This window comes from Podarcis cretensis (genome assembly GCF_951804945.1).
Source record: "Podarcis cretensis genome assembly, chromosome: 11".
Classification (NCBI taxonomy): Eukaryota; Metazoa; Chordata; class Lepidosauria; order Squamata; family Lacertidae; genus Podarcis; species Podarcis cretensis.
The window spans coordinates 7,193,005-7,214,164 of NC_137180.1; the positions used below are offsets into that span (position 1 = coordinate 7,193,005).

Genomic DNA, 21,160 nt, shown 5'->3' on the forward strand with positions numbered 1-21,160 from the left:
TGTATCTGACTTTTAGAAGACATCTGAAGGCAGCCCTGTTCAGGAAAGCTTTTTATGTTTGATGTTTTGTTGTGTTTTTAATAATCTGCTGGAAGCTGCCCCAGGTGGCTGGGGAAACCCATCCAGATGGGCAGGGTTTAAATAAATTATTATTATTATTATTATTATTATTATTATTATTATTATTATTATTGAGGAGGGAGGATGGTGGAAGCATCCTTACCCATCAAAGCAGAAAGGACCACTCACACTATCACATCTAATGTTTAACCAAGCCAAATTTCCATGCTTCACTGACAAAGAAAATTAGAAGAAGACTTGCTCACATTTCAATTGTTGATATGTGTGTATCTATTTGAAATTCTCTGTTGCTGATCAGAGAAGAGTTGAGAGCTCTACCCCAAGTGCAACATTTTCCCATCACCACATACCTTCATATCACACAAAAGGTACATTTTAAAAAGGACAAAAGATTCTCACATGCTAATTTATATATATAGATGCACATTTGGAAATAATTACTATAATTTAAAGGTAAAGGTAAAGGTACCCCTGCCCGTACGGGCCAGTCTTGACAGACTCTGGGGTTGTGCGCCCATCTCACTTAAGAGGCCAGGGGCCAGCGCTGTCCGGAGACACTTCTGGGTCACGTGGCCAGCGTGACATCGCTGCTCTGGCGAGCCAGAGCCGCACACGGAAACGCCGTTTACCTTCCCGCTGGTAAGCGGTCCCTATTTATCTACTTGCACCCGGAGGTGCTTTCGAACTGCTAGGTTGGCAGGCGCTGGGACCGAGCAGCAGGAGCGCACCCCGCCGCAGGGATTCGAACCGCCGACCTTTCGATCGGCAAGCCCTAGGCGCTGAGGCTTTAACCCACAGCGCCACCTGCGTCCCGATACTATAATTTACCGGTAAGTAAAAACAACACCACATCTACTCTGAATAAAACTTAGTTGAATTCCACTCATAGTGCTTCAGTCTCTGTTCTTGTGAAAGGGAGAGGATAATGCAAGAACTGTAGACTATCAGACTATCATGAAGTACCGTATTTTTTGCTCTTTAACACGCACCAGACCATAACACGCACGTAGTTTTTAGAGGAGGAAAACAAGAAAAAAAAAATCTAAACGAAATAGTGGATATATGATTTTTGTGGTTCATGCTGTGGCCACAGACATGTGATCTGACAGTGAGTTTGAAGTAGCCCAATGCAAAAATCCTGAGGATCCATGTGGATCCATGCTTTGTAACCACAGAGGAGGGAAGGAAGGGGAACCATGGATCCTCTGCTCACGACTGCAGCAGATCTCCCCCGCCACCCGCAGGCATTCACTCCATAACACGCACAGACATTTCCCCTTACTTTCTAGGAGGAAAAAAGTGAGTGTTATGGTGCAAAAAATACGGTATTTCAAGGAGACCTGGCCAGTCTAGGGCAGGCCAGCTACCTGTTAGACCACAATCTGTATTCTGGTCCAGGGTAAAGGTAAAAGGTAAAGTGACCCTGGCCCATTAGGTCCAGTTGTGGCCAACTCTGGGGTTGCGGCACTCATCTCGCTTTATTGGCCGAGGGAGCTGGCGTACAGCTTCCGGGTCATGTGGCCAGCATGACTAAGCCACTTCTGGAGAACCAGAGCAGCGCACGGAAACGCCGTTTACCTTCCCGCCGGAGTGGTACCTATTTATCTACTTGCACTTTGATGTGCTTTCGAACTGCTAGGTGGGCAGGAGCAGGGACCGAGCAACGGGAGCTCACCCCGTCATGGGGATTTGAACCGCCAACCTTCTGATCAGCAAGTCCTAGGCTCTGTGGTTTAACCCACAGTGCCACCCGCATCCTAGGTAGGTCCAGGGTAGGTACAGTCATTTGAATGGAAGCTATTTTGAGGTTCATGGAAGAGCTTTGGAAGAACCAGAGGCTCTAATGAAAGAAAAGCCATGACTTAGCAAAGCCAGTCTTTATTCTGTAATATAATGTGATCATTTAAGACAGAATTGGCTCCCATTGAGGGACTTTCATGATTTGGTAAAGTGGATACATTATTGGCTCATTTCCTCCCATGGTATATTTAAATGAGGAAGTCTCTGCGATCACCAGTAAAATAAGGTCTGTGTTTCTCCTCTGCACACAAGTGCCCAAGTCCCTCAGACAACAGCAGAAGTGCTTATGAAAAGGAACCAATTATTTAGAGAGGCCTTTTCACATATATTTCTCACTATTTGCCCCAGAGCCTGTGTTATGCAAATAGCTAGAGAAATGGAAACTGAATCCTTAAATATTAGCTCCCATGGTAAAAAATAAAAATAAATAAAGTGTGCTTTGTTTTGCACTGTGAGGCAGGTGCCTACATGTGGGGTATTGTGAGATTAATGCATGGCGCTTCTGTAATCCTCTCTTTGTTGTGTTTTCATTAAAGATTAAGGTGGGAGGAACCACCTTACTGATCCAAGTGCAAAAGGTAGGAATGAACAGCCAGCTTTGATAACTTCATTTTACAACTTACAGTGTGAACATGTATTTGCTCCAGGAGAATTATTACAAAAAGGGGTTTGCAAAACAATATTGCTGAAACATACCGTATTTTTCGCTCTATTGGACGCACCGGACCATAGGAGGGGGAGAATAAGAAAAATTTTTTTTTCCTGTTCTCCCCCTCTAAAACAAGGTGCGTTCAAGGTGCATTCAAGAGCAGGTTGGGGAACAGCGCAAAGGCTGAGTGCAGCCTTGCCGCTGCCCCCGAGCTTGTGGGGCTGGCGGTGGGGGGAAGCGCTGCTTTCCTCCACTGCCAGCCTCAAAGATCCCTGAAGCTTTTGGAGTGCAGCTGCACTCCAAAGGCTTGAGGCTTCAGGGACATCCTTTGTAGCCTCCGCAGGGCAGCGGGGTGAAGGCACCGTGCTGCCCTGCGGAGGCTTTGCCCAGCCATCCTGAAGCTAGAACAGCTTCGGGCTGCAAGCTGCTATCCGCAAGCCTTCGGAGCCCAGCGGGAACTCCCGCGGGCTCCATAGGCTTGCGGATAGCTTCCTGAAGCCTGGAGAGCGAGAGGGGTCAGCGCGCACCGACCCCTCTCGCTCTCCAGGCTTCAGCGAAAACCTGCATTCGCTCCATAGGACGCCCACACATTTCCCCTTCATTTTTGGAGGGGGAAAAGTGTGTCCTATAGAGTGAAAAATATGGTAAGTTCATTTACCTATCATGATGCCAGTATGGCTTCATGTTGAGTTAAAATTATTACAAAGCAACTGTGCTTCTGAACGCATGAACATTTGGGGGTTGACCTCTGCTGAGTCAGACCCATTGGTCCTTGTAGCTCAATATTGTCTACTCAGACTAGCAATGGGTTTCAGCGTCTTAGACAGCAGACATTCCCAGCCCTACTAGAGAGAACATGAATTGAACCTGGAATCTTCTGCATGCAGAGCAGGTGCCCTAACAGTGATTCTCAAAATGTGGGAGGTTCAGGGAGCCAACAAGTTTTTCCAGTGAGCTTTTGGGGTAATTTAGATAATTTAGGTTGAAATCCTCTACACACTTGGGAGCAAATCCCATCAACAGGACTTCTGAATAGATATGTGTAGGGTCACACTGTAGTAAGTTTAGAAGTAGGTGGCAGTCTCTTGAAATCTTACAAAGAGATTTCAGAGAATCAAAGTACAGTGGTGCCTCGCAAGACGAAAAGAATCCGTTCCGCGAGTCTCTTCGTCTAGCGGTTTTTTCGTCTTGCGAAGCAAGCCCATTGACGGCTTAGCGGCTTAGCGCTATTAGCGGTTTAGCGGCTTTTAGCGGCTTAGCGGCTTAGCGGATAAGCGGATAAACGGCTCAGCGGCTTAGAAAAAGGGGGGGGGAAAGGAAAAAAACCCCGCAGGAACTCGCAAGACATTTTCGTCTTGCGAAGCAAGCCCATAGGAAATTCGTTTTGCGAAGCACCTCCAAAACGGAAAACTCTTTCGTCTAGCGAGTTTTCCGTCTTGCAAGGCATTCGTCTTGCGGGGCACCACTGTATTTGTACAGTTGGAAGGGACCACAAGGATCATCAAGAAGTTCAACCCCCTGCAATGCCGGAATATTTTGCCCAATGTGGGGCTCAAACTCATGATCCTGAGATTAAGATTCTCATGCTCTACCAACTGAGCTATACTGAAAAGATGTATATCACATCAAGCCAATTTGGTGCAGTGGTTAGAGTGTTGGACTAGGACAGAGATGGGGAACCTGTGGCTCTCCAGATGTTGTTGAAGTCCAACTCTCTTCATTCCTGATCTTTGACCACACTGGCTGGAACTCATGGGACTCTGGACTAGGTCTATCTCTGGACTAGGATCTGGGAGACCAGGGTTCAAAACCTCATTCAGTGATGAAACTCACTGGGTGAGCTTGGGCCAGCTGCAGTCCCTTAGCCCAGCCTACCTCACAGGGTTGTTGAGGGTGGGGGAGAACCATGTATGCCACCTTGATCTCCTTGGACGAAAGGTAGGGTATAAATGTAATAATGATGATGAAGATGATGATGATGATGATGTAAGTGTACATCATATCTTTCCCTCTGTAGATCCTAATAATAAGTAGCACTACTATTCCACATGGTATGCAATTGTCAAATAAGTTTCATTTGCTGTCTAATAAGGTTATTCCATTTTGTGTAATTAATTTCGGACTTCAAACAGACACACACACATCCAAACTCTCTATAAAACTAAGAGATTGTCATTTTCTGTGATGTCCAGTAAATACCTGCTATTAGTATTCCATAAATAACATATCGAATTCTGGTTTTATGTTTCCTGAAAAAGTGTAAGGCTGAATCGTATTTCTTTTCAAAACACCTAGAACGACAAAAGGGGGTGGATGAAAGCAAAGAAAATTGAAGACAAACAGAGGAATAGGAATACCGAACTGAAGCAGGCTACTTCTCCAAGCTGAAGTGGGACTTCCCTGAAGCAGCCCAAAAGGAAGCAGACTGGACCCATAGCTCTGGACCCATTTCTCAGATTTGTAAGGTGCTGTCTTCAGAGTACAGCCACTCAAAAACGTATTGGCACACTGATTCTCAGCCTTTTATCCAGGCAGGCAGGAAGCCTTATTACAGTTCAAGGACACATTCCAGCCTGCGGTGAGTGTTGTGGTCTGGAGATTGGAGACAGTCCCAGGGACTAGAAAGGAAGTCCCAGAGGGCTGCATTTGGTCCTGAGTTTCCCCACCCCCTGATCTCTGACATTCTGTATAAAATATGGGGCCTTAAATGTTGGAAGTTCTGGCTTTGGGAAAGTTGTTATCTCTCCAAGTCTCTTCCTCCCAAGATTTTGTTAGAATAAAATGGGGCAGCCCTGTATACACCCCTCTGTGTTACTTAGAGGAAAGAAAAAATAACAGTTTTGGCTGAAGTTCAAGGTCAAGTGATGATCTCTGGAATAGGCTTCTGCACATCAGTGACACCTTTGGAATTACGGTGTTGAATGTTGATTTGGCAAACAGAACACATCTATGTGGTGACATTTCACTTGAAGAGGAAAGTGGTAGTGGGAAATTCGGAATGATTTTTTTACCCTTTGCACCCAGAGTCCTTGTTTTCTCCTGAGTCATGTTTGTCCACTTCCTGGTCACCTTCAATACTGATGTCTGTGTCAAGCTGGATGGGTCGGGGGAGGTGGGAAGAAACAGAGAAGAATCCTGAACATGTCACCCTCAGCTACTGTTTCTTGCAAAATTGAGTGCACAATCTGAAGGATAATTACCATGCAATCCATATCCAAGACGTGAAAATTAAGATTTGCCTGCTTAAAGATGGAAAATCGGGTCCTCCCTTAAAGAGGGCTCGTACTGCGGTGAGACCTGGACAACTGACACCCTGTGTTGTGGGTGGGAACATTTGGTCAGCCACAACACCTGACTGGTAGGTCCCTCGAAGCTGGGTACAATCTGGCCAATGGGACGCAGTCCAAATGGCTTGAGGGACCTATTTATGCCCATGCACATGACCCAGAGCTTCCTCTTTCGGCGCGTGCATTGGAACACCCGCCCACCATTCCCTACTTTTAGAGCTTGTTGCGTTTGACCTTGCTATGCCGTCGTGTGTTGTCTGTCGTTGGGACAGGGGCACGGCAGGAATTTCCCCCACTTGGCTGATTGGCTGTTGCCATTTGGGTTTCGCCTGCTGCATAGCAAATCGTCACAACTTGTAAGGTTGCGGAGAGGCTCTGGTGGGAGAACAGTCTCGCCATCCCTATGTGAAGGGTATTCCATTAAAGGAATCCAGGGACTCCATGGTTTGGTCAACCCCTGTGAGGGGGTTGTGCCCGTGCCTGAGTCGAGGGGGGCATTTGGGTGGTGGACATAGCCTGTTCCCGGCTTTCTGCTTATCCAGGTGTTCACCCTTGGCCGACCTATGCTGGTGCCCTGGGTCAGCGCTACCTGCAACGGTGCAGGGAGCTAGTCGAACCAGAGCCTATGCAACCACTCACTTGCTGTAATCAATAAAGTTGTGGCCTAAATTCTGCCAAAAACCAATCCAAAATTTTGAGTCATGTGTGAATTTATTTAGGGGGGAGGTTTCTGGGTCTGAACACACAAACAAATGAAATTCTCTTCCATTCTTTCCTGCAGCCCAGTCCCAGGCATCTACCTCTGCTGACATATATGACCTTAAGCTAGCCTAAAACTGCATAGGATTGTGGGTTTAGGGCTGTTATATTAAAAACACCATCACCTTTAAGTGTTATTTTAAAAAGGTAAAGAAAGCAGCAGGGGATCAGAATCATGACCAACAGCAATTGCAAGATGGAAGTTGTGTGTGAGTGTTGTCAGGACTGTGGGTCAGGTGGAAATGGGTAAACTCCTCCTGGCCCCACCCATTTTTTAAAATCCAGATTTTTTAACACTGCTTCCCCCAGCCTGGTGTCCTCCAGATGCTGCTGAACTCGGAGGCAGATTTGAGGAGGGGTTGCAGCTGGTTCACCTGCACTGGGGGCCAAGCCATGAGGGTGTCGCAGAGGACACTGCAACAATAACTGAGAATGAGATGTGAGAGGAGGGGGCACATCGGATTTTGGTGTTGCACAGGGCACCACTGAAATCTGAAAGCCCAAAGCCTGCCACTGCTGGACCAAGACTCCTATCAACCCTGACTGTTGGCCACGCTGGCTGGGGCTGATGAACGTTGGAGTCTAACAACATCTGGAGGAAACCACATTGAGGAAGTCTGCTATAACAAGAAGTGTAGCTTGGCCCTTAGCTTGGTTGGTATTCAGATTCAGAAGTGCTTGTAGTAAGTGGGTGAAATAAGTAGTTCTTACCTGGTTAGGATTGAGGGGGTTGCCTTTTTCCATGTTCCTGTGTCTCATTGCTATATCATTCTTTTTGTTTGTATCATCACTTTCGATTTCCTCCTAAAAGGCACAACAATTGAAAACAGAGGATTTGTTCCGATTGGAAGTTAATAACAAACTTTTATCAGCCCATTGGACAACAACAGTGAGGACATCCCCACTGCAATGCCTTAGTAAGAAGATAGCAGAGTTAAAGAGAGACAATAGACACTTTCAGACATTCATCCTCAGTGAAACACCATACTGTACTTGTCTACGTGAGAGCCTGCAGTTGTATTGTCTGTTATTACAACGTTCAAGTGAGCTCTTGTAGGGCATAGAATGGACAGTGCTGTTGACCCTCTGCTACTCATCTACACAGCTTGACCTTCTAAAAAGGGTGATTGTGAATTTTGGTGAGCAGGTTGTTGTTGTTTCAATTTATATACTGCCCTATACCTGGAGGTTTCAAACAGCATTATAGGAACCATGGGAGGCACCTAATGGATGAAGCGGGAGCTGCAGAATTAAGGATTCCTAGTATTTAGTACTGACTTCATAGTATTCTGGTCCAGTTTAATTCAGTTTCCCCATGACCCATCTCAAAGATTTATTAGTTGTCCCACAACAGGCGTCTAGACTGTCCACAAAAAAAATACTGAACTAAACTGTGGGAGAGATAAGGAACCTGTGTTGTTGGACTCTTAAGAGTCCCATTCAGCATGGCTAATAGTCAGCGATGATAAGAATTGTAGTCCCAACATCATCTGGAAGGCCACAAGTCCCCATCCCTGTGTTAATGTCTGTTAATGTCTACATAACTGCTGTTAAAGGCACAACTCCCATGGTTGTTTGGAAAGTTGGCAGCTGTACCAGATTCCAAATAGGCCAGAGCTCATACGCATATAATATTTTACTGACATAAATTTTGACTGATGCAATTTCCCCCCGTTTCTCATAGTTCTTCACAAGTGGGTAAAGCTATACTTGTAAACTTAGATACTAAAACCCTGAACTACATAGTATCTGGCAGCTGTTTAAAGTTTAGTCTTAGATTGTGGGCTTGTGTAGTCTAAACAATCATGTGGTTTTGTTATATGTTACCCTTTGGTTATGATTTCTCCTTGCTTACAATGTTTTTTTCAAAACCTGTGGTCTCCAATTCACTGTAAAGATCACACTAGCAATTTTGCCTAGAGCTTTTGTGGAACCAGAACATTTGGAAGGACGCCTTCTTATCTGGCTAATGGGAGTTGTAGTCTGGAGGGCACCAGGTTTGTGAAAGCTGCAATATAGAATCATAGAATCATAGAATCATAGAGTTGGAAGAGACCACAAGGGCCATCGAGTCCAACCCCCTGCCAAGCAGGAAACACCATCAGAGCACTCCTGACATATGGCTGTCAAGCCTCTGCTTAAAGACCTCCAAAGAAGGAGACTCCACCACACTCCTTGGCAGCAAATTCCACTGTCGAACAGCTCTTACTGTCAGGAAGTTCTTCCTAATGTTTAGGTGGAATCTTCTTTCTTGTAGTTTGGATCCATTGCTCCGTGTCCGCTTCTCTGGAACAGCAGAAAACAACCTTTCTCCCTCCTCTATGTGACATCCTTTTATATATTTGAATATGGCTATCATATCACCCCTTAACCTCCTCTTCTCCAGGCTAAACATGCCCAGCTCCCTTAGCTCCCTTAGCTCCCTTAGCCGTACCTAAACATTCCGTAGCTCCCTTAGCCGTACCTTTATGGGTGACCATAAAAGAACAAAGGAAGGTGATGTTCTTCTTCCATTTCATCATATAGAGCAATTTCAACAGATGCCGCTGTTTATCACATCTGCATGATGAGTTGTGTCTGCCGAAATGTCCAACACGACACAACTGGTCAAGGTATAGGAGCCCTGCTCTCCTTTGTGTTTGATCACACTTCTCAGCAAAGATGGGTCCTAGACATAACCAGGCAATGCTTGGATTCCTTGGTGCTTCTTTAGAATCTCTCTTTGTGACTGAAATGAGTTAGTTCTTTGTTCTGGATCAAGGCCATGAAAAGAAGCACTGCTTCCTTGGACCCAATCTGCCATTGTCATAATGGCAGCATGATTATAGGTCTGACTTCACTGCTATGCCATATGCAAATACTTTTTCTTTCTATCCCGAGGGCAGGAGTGGCTTCTGAATCATCTGCTCTGACATGGCCTTCAGGAAATGAAAATGTAAAGTTCTTAATGAAAACAGATCCTGCCCAGGTTAAAGAAACTGCTTGTGTCAGATGCATGTTTTAAGATAATTGCATGCCACTAGTCATGTAGGCAGGTATGCAAAAATGATACAGAAACAAAAAGGGAAGGGATCACCTAAGGTTCACGGATATGAATATCTGAGAGGTTTTTTTGGGAACTTGGGCTAGTACACACCAGTGGCTTAAAATGCAGCAAGCTGTAGTACTTTCCCTGTGATGCATTTTGTTAAAACAATTTTAAGTAAAATTTTTATGTTGCTGTATACATCAGAGGGGACAAGGATGTCTCTACCTGATGTGCATTACCACAGATGTCACAAATGTACACACCTCAGCTTAACTGTGTCAGTTTGCATTTCTTGGTGCAGAAAGTGTTGATCTGATGTGTAGAGTTTCTTCCCCCTATTCTACTTAATTCAAGAGGGTTCTGGAAGCTTCTCTGTGTGAAAGAAGCAAACAGAAGTTTCCTGAAGTTTGGGTTATTCCTTCTGGGAAGCTGAGTACAGCTGATTTAAACTGGTTCTGTTTTGTCTTTCTGTCTTTCTTCTTCTTCTTTGGCGATCACCCGTAGCCGAGTAAGATTGTCTTCCATAAACACGGTTTTAACAATGAGTCCGTAAGTGACTGTGGAGGCCAATTCTGGACCCACACGTCCTTCCACAGTGGGGACATTGGTTCCCGGGCTGGAGTTGATCACGGTGTGGATTTGCCAAGCGTGCCTTCCTCTTAGCACGTTTCTCCCTTGCGTTCTGAGTTCGAATGTCTTCAAAGTCCATGACACCTTTGGTACTATAATAAGAGGCCAGAAGGAGCATAGCTTTCACACTTTCTCTTTCTGTCTCTTGTTCTGGTGTGGTGTTCTGTACATAGTATGCTATATGCTTATTATAAGTAACTTGTAAGTTTAAGTTAAGTCTGCTGCAACTGGATTTCTTATGGAGAGTGCCAATCCTGATTGTATTGGATTTGTGATCATTATGCTCATTTGCCTTCAGTAGCAGTAAAGCTTTGCTGGGTGGAATACAATTGCCTCTGGTCTATTTTGGGGGATCCTGCAATGTGTTTAAGTTTTCACTCTGCTAACTATACATTGGAATCTACTCTGGATCATTATTGAGTAGACTTCCAATTGACAAACTGCAGCTTACATTTTCAAAGCAGATGGAAGCTTGTTTGAGGGGGGAAATGCTAAACAGCAGCATTTGTCAAGAAACTACTGGATAGGTATGGATTGTGACTAATGCGCTGCTTGCTCAGCTTCGAACAATAGCAGTGGGGGCACACTGGAGCCAAGGTAAACAGTAAAGTGTACACAGCTTGGCTTTTGCTGAAGAGGTTCCTGGTTCAGAGTTCATGCCTAAGCATATTGCCATCATCCTGCCTCAGCTGTAGGATACAGGAGAGCAATTCTGAGCCCTTTAGAAATGCTCATTCAGGTTCAATGAATTCTGTTCTTTGGGCAAGCATCTCCACCTCTGACCTACTTGTTAGAAAGTCTCTATAGAGCCTTCTCTGTGCACACTTGCATTTGTGTGAGAAGCCTCTTAGGCTGTATTGTTTAAATGAGGGATAAAACCTGCCACTACAGAGGTTGCTGTCATCCCTAACCATTGGCCATGCTGGCTGGGGCTAAGGATAGGCTTGGGGAGTACAGCAACATCTTGAGGGTCACGGCTTCACCAACTCTGCCTTAAATGTACAACAAATGTATAAAAGCAAAACAAAACAAAAGCATTGAAGATACTACCCAAACAGGCAGAGTGATTCACGGGCTCATTTAAAGCACATTTGATCTGGAATTAATTGATATTGTTATAATTTGGGTATTATTGAGAGAATATTGGAAAACTAATAAAACTTATTTGAAAAGAAAGCACATTTGAAGCATGTTCTTTCCCTCAAAGAATTCTAAGCACTGTGGTTTATCCCTCAGAGTCACAATTCCCAGCAACCCTTATCTGTGTGTGTTTGTGTGCAAGGGCGGAGGAAGAGGGGTGCTGTGGATGCGGTCCGCCCCAGATGTCACCACTGAGGGGGGTGACAAAATGCAGGGTGGCAGTCATGGTGGGGAATGCGGCGCACCAGAGCCATGCATCTCTCCTGGGAGAGATGCGGTGTCTTGGGTGCACCAAGGCTCCGCGCTGCCCAAATGGTCTGCCCCCTGCCTCCCCCCCCCCAGCTGTAGGGAGGAGGCAGGAAGTGGGAGGAGGCAGGAAGACTTCAGAGGCCCTGCAGTGCACCCCATCCCTATGCGTGACTTGCCCCAAGCGCCCGAGCGGCTTCTTCCGCTGCTGTTTGTGCATTTAATATGTTTTATAGGTACAGTGTAAACCCAGTGTAAACCGCGACACGGGTGGCGCTGTGGGTTAAACCACAGAGCCTAGGGCTTGCCGATAAGAAGGTCGGGGGTTCGAATCCCCATGATGGGGTGAGCTCCCGTTGCTTGGTCCCTGCTCCTGCCTACCTAGCAGTTCGAAAGCACGTCAAAGGGCAAGTAGATAAATAGGTACCGCTCCAGCGGGAAGGTAAACGGCGTTTCCGTGTGCTGCTCTGGTTCACCAGAAGAGGCTTAGTCATGCTGGCCACATGACCTGGAAGCTGTACGCCGGCTCCCTCAGCCAATAAAGCGAGATGAGCGCCACAACCCCAGAGTCGGCCATGACTGGACCTAATGGTCAGGGGTCCCTTTACCTTTAAACCCAGCCTAAGTTTCTGACTCTGGATCAGGGATGGGGAATTGGACCTGGCCCCTCCCTGGCAGGTGGATGTGTTTGCACAGCTCCTGTTTTGCTCCCTTATTGAATGTCCCCCCACCTGCTAAATTTTAACTGTGCACTCTGATAATGCTGATCATGCTGCTTGGATGTCTGGATAGAGGATATAGAGGGTTGTATGAGTGTGTGTAGGAACTAGTCTGCTGTTCAAAGGTAAAATACAGGTTCATTGTTCTGCCCATGTTTGCCTCTGCTCCTACCCATCACTGGCATTTGACCCCAAGGAAAATTGCCCAGAAGGAAATGCAGTTCCCTGTCTGTGAAAAAAACAAACAACCCTTATCTTTGATGTAGTCAGAAATCACTCTTTTGCTTAATTGTACGCTGTGCTCTGGATTATGAGGCTTTACTATTCAGGAGGTTGACATTAGTTCAGGATTTGTTATATGTTTTGGCATCAGAGTTTAAGCCAGAGAAACGTGTATTTCCTCAAGAGATTTGCATTGCCCAGTTGCTGACGGGAAAGGCACGTTTGTGAAAGAAGCCACAGTTCCGCATAGCAGAGTGCAGTGACTAAGTATGAAGTGTAAAAAAACCACTACAATCCCCACTTGAAATTTCACTTCTGGTGTGAGCTTCCTGCATGGTCTTAGGCAAGTCCCTATTTGAAAAATAATTACTTATTTACTCAAATATTCCACTCCAGCCTTTCTGTGTCACTTTTGTGAGTCAAGGCAGCTCACGGCAAAGATTTGTTTAGAAAGAAAAAGAACAATGAATACTATTATATCACAAGAGCAAAATCCACTGAGAAATTATCCCTCACAGCCCCCATTTGAAATGAATGGAGAACCTCTTACTGGAACGTTCAAATATCTGCTATGCCCTAAGGGAAAGTCATGCTGGAAAGTCTCCATATTTCATGTCTGTATGCCTTCAGAGTGTTGGAAATGACATAGAAATAATAGAATGAATGGTGTCTGTAATGCTTCAAAAGCATGCAAAACCTGCTCTGTGAGAGATGAGCTCTAGGGGACATGAAGAACAGGTGTGTACACCATGGGAAAAATTACTTACCATATATATTACCAGTGAGAACATTCTCTGAGAGCTGAACCTTAAGTAACCAGAACAGTATGACAGTATGATACATACGAAAGACGAAAGGTATAACCAGGTTTAGGGGAATGCCAGCTTTGCATAAAATCTCCAAAGTAGCTTACTTAAAGGACTGCTTTCGTCTTCTTGGGCTCACAGGATTGGATTCAACTAAGTTGTTAAATGCGTGGAACAAGGTCTGCTCATGCAATGAGACTCCCACCCCATATGCACCTCACCCCCTAAACCTGCACTGGGTGCTTGGAAGGATTCCCGAAACAGGTTTAGGGTGTGTGCATGTGATGCAAGGGAGGAAGAGAAGGGAGGAAAGTGGACCATGTTGCATGAGTATTCTGTGCATGCATCCCTTACATAGAGCTGCATTGAATTTCACACCTAGAATTGCTGTGGATAACAACCCCCTGGCCCAAATTCTCCATTCTCTTTGAGGCATTATAGCTGTTCCCATCTTCTGTGGCTGTAGCTTCCTCATTCCCTATTCTGCCCCAGGACTGTAGGTCTTCTCACTGTTTCAGAGCAGAGGGGGAGAATTCAGATGCAAGAGCCTTTCCTACTACAGTCGTACCTCGGGTTAAGTACTTAATTCGTTCCTGAGGTCCGTTCTTAACCTGAAACTGTTCTTAACCTGAAGCACCACTTTAGCTAATGGGGCCTTCTGCTGCTGCCACGCCGCCGGAGCCCGATTTCTGTTCTTATCCTGAAGCAAAGTTCTTAACCTGAAGCACTATTTCTGGGTTAGCGGAGTCTGTAACCTGAAGCGTATGTAACCCAAGGTACCACTGTACTGTCAGCAGGGGGGGCCGGCCGCACCGGGCGCAACATCTGGGGGTTAGGGTTAGGGGGCGCAAATCCATGGGTTAGGGGGCGCAAATCCATGGGTTAGGGGGCGCAAATCCATGGGTTAGGGGGCGCAAATTACTTGCCTTGCCCCGGGTGCTGACAACCCACGCTACGCCACTGCTTAGAAAAGCCCTTTCCAAACATAGAGGGAGGGAGGAACAAAGACTGTCACTGCAAGGCCACTCCCATTAGTAGCCTAGAAAGCATTCCTATTATGACCTTTTGACCATTGGGAAGTAGATAGCTGTATGCAGTTGATATAAGCTGATAATTCACTTATTTACACTCTAGAATGAATGAATGATGCTCTTTGTTTAAGCTTAATGATTAAACTCTTAGTGCATCCCTAAGGTGTGAAACTTGGGTCTAAACACAGCAGGATACGGGAAGCCTGTGATTGGCTAACTCCATATTTTTTAAAAGTTAAAGTAGCCACAAGGCACCCCAGTTTTGATCACTGGCACTGGGAGATGGGGTAAAGGTAAAGGGACCCCTGACCATTAGGTCCAGTCGCGACTGACTCTGGGGTTGCGGTGCTCATCTCGCTTTATTGGCCGAGGGAGCCGGCGTACAGCTTCCGGGTCATGTGGCCAGCATGACTAAGCTGCTTCTGGCGAACCAGAGCAGTGCACGGAAATGCCGTTGACCTTCTTGCCAGAGCGGTACCTATTTATCTACTTGCACTTTGATGTGCTTTCGAATTGCTAGATTGGCAGGAGCAGGGACCGAGCAACAGGAGCTCACCCCGTCACAGGGATTTGAACCGCCAACCTTCTGATCGGCAAGCCCTAGGCTCTGTGGTTTAACCCACAGAGCCACCCGTGTCCCATTATTTAACATAAGGAGCCACTATCCATCTCACAACCTGCAATAGAAAATATGCAGGTGCAATAGGTTCCTGATTAATCTCCTTTCCAGGGTGTGATGGCCTGGGAATCCGATTCAGAGGCTGAACCGGAGGAATCCCAGCCTGCACAAGAGTCCCCGCCTCCAGAACCGGCTGAACTGGGGCAGGGCCTTGATTCTGAAGTGCCTGCACCTGTGCCGGATCCTCAGGAGCAGGCACCAGGTGAATCCACTCTGGCTCCAGAGGTGGTTGAGGACTCAGTGCCTACAGGTGAGTCTCCCCCTGGGCCCAGTAACCCTTCAGCCTCTCCTGAACTGCAGAGGCTCAGGGCAGAGAGGCGAAGGGAACTGGTTTCTCCCAGGAGGAGTGCTCGCCTTAAGGCCAGGAGAGGCGGGTCTCCTGGGGGCCAGGACCGCCCCTGGCCTCAGAGAAGATAAAGGCCAGTCAGCCCGGTCCCAGGTTGCGGGAGCAACGTCGTTGATGAGCTGTTTCGGCCAGCATCCAGTCCTGTTTCCCCCAGAGTTCCTGTCCTTGCCCGGCTTCCCGCTGTGGACCCCGCTTCGCCCGAGTAGGACTGTGTGCCGACCCTCAACTCAGGTCCTGGACCTCACCCCACGGTAACCTCCCCCCTGGACCAGCACACAGGAATGGGTTCAGTGGACGCTGGTTCATTAGGGCAAAAGTGGCAGTGCCCCATCACCAACAGCTTGCCTCCAGCCTGCCCCTTACCTCCATGCCTTCTTACTCACAACTGGCTGCCAGGGTGACCTGGGTGTCGGCCTCCTCTCATTGTTGCCTGTGTTGAACTCAGCAGGGAGGGGAAGAAAACCAGTGCTCCCCCCCCCCAAAAGAATGTTTAGGCTCAAGGGTACTCTCATTTTCCTGCTCATATTGAAATACTGCCCCTCAAGGAGGCCAAAGTTAGATTCACAAAATGTTTAGGGGTATGCGTACCCCCAGGAAAAAAAGCACTGGACGAAACCATGATTACGGTAGTTTGGGAAAATCCTTTGGTAATCCTCATAGAACTCTAGCCCAATGGTTGCCATTAATTTAATTCTGAATTGATTTTATAATGAATTGATTTTAGAATGTATTTCAATTAATTGATTGTGATTTTATGTAAACTGTGTTACTTTTACTGTTGTTAGCTGCTCTGAGCTCAGCTTCAGCTGGGGAGGGCAGGATATAAATAAATTTTTAACTTTTTTTATTATAGTTGCCTCTGCCTCGTTGGCTCTGGATTCCCAAGCTGTTGGTCTTCATGTCTTCTACCCTACGAGCTAAAATGGACACCTGCCAGTGCTGAGTGGAGCTAATAGCGCTGGGGCAAAGGTATGAGTAAGACTGGAATAGCATTTTTTGGGAAGACTTGAGCAGTGCTACCACTTCAAGCAAAGTCAGAGCCTCTCATGTCTGCTTCAGTTTTTAAAAAAGTAATTCTAAAGTACATCTGTTCCAGTTAGTCCTTCAGATCAGTACAGTGGTACTTCGGGTTAAGTGCTTAATTCATTCCGGAGGTCCGTACTTAACCTGGAACTGTTCTTAACCTGAAGCACCACATTAGCTAATGGGGTTTCCTGCTGCTGCCACGCTGCCGGAGCACGATTTCTGTTCTCATCCTGAAGCAAAGTTCTTAACCTGAGGTACTATTTCTGGGTTAGCGGAGTGTGTAACCTGAGCATATGTAACCTGAAGCGTATGTACCCCGAGGTACCACTGTATTATTATCACTGCATCTAGTGATATTTTGTTTAAAAAGGTAAAGGTACCCCTGCCCGTACGGGCCAGTCGTGACCGACTCTAGGGTTGCATGCTCATCTCACTCAAGAGGCCGGGAGCCGGCGCTGTCCGAAGACACTTCTGGGTCACGTGGCTAGTGTGATGAAGCTGCTCTGGCGAGCCAGCACCAGTGCCGCACACGGGAATGCCGTTTACCTTCCCGCTATAAAGCGGTACCTATTTATCTACTTGCACTTTGACGTGCTTTCGAACTGCTAGGTGGGCAGGAGCAGGGACCGAACGACCGGAGCTCACCCCGCCGCGGGGATTCGAACCGCCGACCTTGCGATCAGCAAGTCCTAGGCACTGAGGTTTTACCCACAGCGCTACCCGCGTCCCTTTATATTTTGTTTAGTGATGTGTAATTGTTTTTTGGTGGGGGGGGGAGTGGTTATTTACCATGATTTTATATACTTGACAAAATTTGCTCTGCATTATTTTCCTACTTTATTTTTTTACTGTCTTCTGACAGCTCCTCAGGAGTCTTGAACACAGAGCTTGGAAAATATATATATTTTTTTATCTCTGCCAAGCAGAAGTTTGGAAAGGTCTGTTCCTTGTGTGAAAAAGATCTTTGCCATTCTTACACTGGTGGACTACAACTCCCATTACATCCTGTGTCTTAAACACAGAGCTTGTAAAATAAAGTGTGCATGTGTGTTTCTGTTTAAAGTAGAGGCTGGGGAAGTTGTTTTGTCCCGACTTCACACTTCTGCCAGATTGCTTTATATGCTAGTCAGGTGATCTAGAAGGTTGATGTTAATGTTATGTATAAATTCTTACATGTATTTTCTTGGGGTGGTGGTGGTTCTGAACAAACAATAACGTCTTGTCTAATGGCATAAGCTGTGGGTGGTGATGTTTGTAGGTAGTGATGTCAAAAGGAAACAGAATGCAGACAGTACTGAATGACAATTGCATCATTAACTGTTCACAAGAGCAGTTCACAACAGTGATTGTCCCCATCTAAAATCCTCATACTAGGCTCCTCTCTTCCTGCAATAGCGTTCACATGAGCTGCCTGGCCCGAGGGCACTTAAACCCTGTTGGCCAGAAACAAGTAGACTAAATTCAATGTTCCCTACCCAGGTTCCCTAAGCACATGAGAAGGAATACTCCCCTTACTTCAGCTGGACCTGGGAACAGCCCTTTGAGCTAAGGTTTCTATCAACCAGCGACAAACTTTCTCATTTGTTAGATTTCCGGTTCTTCCGTTGAATGATATGCTCTCAGAGACTGTGATTAATGTGTCATGCTTAATTACCTCACTGGGCTTGCCCCATGTGCGGCACTCCCCTAGTTCTCAGCATAGCTGTCAACGTTTCCCATATTTAAAGGGAAATTCCCTTATTCTAAATAGGATTCCTCGCAAGAAAAGGGAAAAGTTGACAGATATGGGTCTCAGGTTGGGGCTCTGAAATATCAAGGTATGGGATTCTCCTGACCTGGTAAACCTAGGGAGGATTATGTCATGATATGTACTACAAACTATTAGAAAATAATCAATTTTTCATTGGGTTTTTTTTTAATGGCATATTGCTGCTACATTAAAGATAGCATACTTTTGAGGAAATGGGGGGGGGGTAAGGAAGGATGGGTTTATTTAAAAAGCAGGTTCTGATCCTTGCATCTTGAAATGTTAAATCCCAAAATACTTTACAAACGTTTGTATTTCTTCTCACTGTTATGAAGGGTTGTACCCATTTGGTTTATTTATTTAACAAAATTTGCATACTGCTTAATCATAAAGCCTGTTTTTTAAATCAGCACAGCAGATAGGCAATTGTTACTGGCTTCTCTTTCCTCCTAGAGCTCAACCTGGCTCATTCTCTGACCATGCAGATTATAGTATAGCTGGATAAAAGGGGAAGGAAAACCACATCCTTCCTGCTTATGCCTTCCTATCTGCCAGTCAACCCTGGTTTACACTGATGGTCTGCAGCTGTTTGCAGTTTCAGACAAGGCCTTTGCTGTTCCTACTCAGAGATGCCAGGAATTGAACCTGGACTTATGGGGTGCAAAGCAGTTCAGCGGCGTAGCGTGGGTTGTCAGCACCCGGGGCAAGGCAAGTAATTTGCGCCCCTAACCCCAAACCTGCCGCCGCTGCCAGCTTCTTCTTGCTGCTGCCTGGGCTGGTCGGGTGTGGTTCTCTCCCGCGCTCAGCGCTGCGCTGGGCGGCCGCTGCACTGTCCCTCCCCCAGATAGTCCCTCCCTCGCTCTCTCTCCGCTCCGCACCGCAATGCACGCCTGGCACCCTCCCCCTCCACAGTGGGCGGCGACCCGGCAGCTCGGATCAGATTCGCACAGCCAGCACTGCAGTGAGAGAAAGTGAGTGAGCCAGGTAGGGGCAGAGAGCTGCGAGTGCGAGCGCCCCCCCCAAATGTTGCGCTCGGTGCGGCTGGCCCCCCCTGCACCCCCCACGCTACGCCACTGAAGCAGTTGCATTGTTACTGAACTCTACGGTCCAGGCTATGGCTATTTCTCTTGACTGGGGAGCAGCTCTACCTGGGGGATAAATGGGTGTACCCTATCTCTACCTTCGTAGGATCATGTAACCACTTTCCTCCCTCTCCACACTTCATCTTCATCACAACCCCATGAGGGGTAGGTTAGGCTGAGAGGTGGTGACTGCCTTGTTTGTGGTCACCCACATAACTCCATGGTCCCTAGTCTGGCACTCTAACCACTTTAAAAGGTAAAGGTAAAGGTACCCCTGCCCTTACGGGCCAGTCTTGACAGACTCTGGGGTTGTGCGCCCATCTCACTTAAGAGGCCAGGGGCCAGCGCTGTCCGGAGACACTTCCGGGTCACGTGGCCAGCGTGACATCGCTGCTCTGGCGAGCCAGAGCCGCACACGGAAACGCCGTTTACCTTCCCGCTGGTAAGCGGTCCCTATTTATCTACTTGCACCCGGAGGTGCTTTCGAACTGCTAGGTTGGCAGGCGCTGGGACCAAGCAGTGGGAGCGCACCCCGCCGCAGGGATTCGAACCGCCGACCTTTCGATCGGCAAGTCCTAGGCGCTGAGGCTTTAACCCACAGCGCCACCTGCGTCCCTCTAACCACTTTAGGTGAAGATAAAGGGACCCCTGACCGTTAGGTCCAGTTGTGACTGACTCTGGGGTTGCAATGCTCATCTCGCTTTATTGGCTGAGGGAGCCGGCGTACAGCTTCCGGGTCATGTGGCCAGCATGACCAAGCCGCTTCTGGCGAACCAGAGCAGCGCACGGAAACACTGTTTACCTTCCCGCCGGAGTGGTACCTATTTATCTACTTGCACTTTGACGTGCTTTCAAACTGCTAGGTTGGCAGGAGCAGGGACCGAGCAACGGGAGCTCACCCCGTCGCGGGGATTTGAACCGCCGACCTTCTGATCGGCAAGTCCTAGGCTCTGTGGTTTAAACCCACAGCACCACCCTAACCACTTTACCACCCTACCAAAGCAGGCATAGAGCCAAAATGACCATGATAATTTGCTGAGCACAATTTCAGTCAGTGAAAGGTAGCAGGAGGCAGGAGAATGTTTAAAATCTGTAAGCAAAACTCACAAGGCTCCAAAGTTAAAACAAAAAAACAAACATGCCAAGAATTGTTCTGTCTGCTATAGTGATACAGTAAGTGACAAAGAAAGCAGAGACTGAAGCCTCTGTTCACAATGCCCCAATTGTATCCAGCCTTTTGGTCAAGAGCACAGGTAGTATACATTTTGGCAGGTGTACCAGGGATTGCAAAATCCTTTGTCCCTGTTGATCAGATAAGCTCCCTAAAACCATACCGTGCCATTTTAGCCTTCCACAGAATGAAAACCTTTTCATCTTACCTCAAATGCAGGGTTCCTGTAGCTATTGGCAAAACTGCCATTTCCTTCCCGTATAGCCATTGTTTCTTCAGGTAGAGCAAGGCTGTTGTTGTTGCTTTTTTTCTTTTTTTTAAAAAAAAACTTCTCAAAGCTGTGGCTGTGGTCCTATGCAGCCACCAACAATATCAAGTTAAGCTGTGTGTACAGTAGCTCTTCCTACTACTAGAAGTTTACCTGACTGTAGCCACTCCCAGGGTTCTTATGCTGAATTCATTGCTCCACCTTCCTGCGTCTCTGAGGAGTCACTCATTCACACAAGCCAGTGTGAAAACCCAAGCTTGTGAAACTTTTGAGATGATGATTAACACATGGCTTTGAACCCAAAAGAGTTTCATATGATTGTTAAATCATTACCCCTCGATAGCCAGGGTTGTAGATCCCCAGGAAACATTCCAAAATAAACTGAATACTTGGAATTTTGCTTAGGAGTTCCCAGTGAGAGGGGTTATGGTGGATATATGCTA

The 21,160-nt window shown here is 46.8% G+C and overlaps 1 protein-coding gene across 2 annotated transcripts in view; it reads right to left on the reverse strand.

The window, feature by feature from the left end:
* The window catches only part of SLC28A3 (solute carrier family 28 member 3), a 51,922-nt gene extending 31,107 nt beyond the window's left edge, over positions 1-20,815 (reverse strand). Inside the window, exons 1-4 of one of the 2 annotated variants that reach the window (XM_079996082.1) lie at positions 20,658-20,815; positions 7,288-7,380; positions 5,542-5,624; positions 4,730-4,821 (exon numbers count right to left, since the gene is read on the reverse strand). In XM_079996082.1, coding sequence (XP_079852208.1) covers positions 4,730-4,821; positions 5,542-5,624; positions 7,288-7,380; positions 20,658-20,717 — 328 coding nt within the window. In that variant the 5' untranslated portion in view covers positions 20,718-20,815. The remainder of the gene's footprint in view (positions 1-4,729; positions 4,822-5,541; positions 5,625-7,287; positions 7,381-20,657) is intronic. The other variant, XM_079996081.1, reaches the window with a different exon arrangement.
* Between the last annotated feature and the right edge of the window lie 345 nt (positions 20,816-21,160).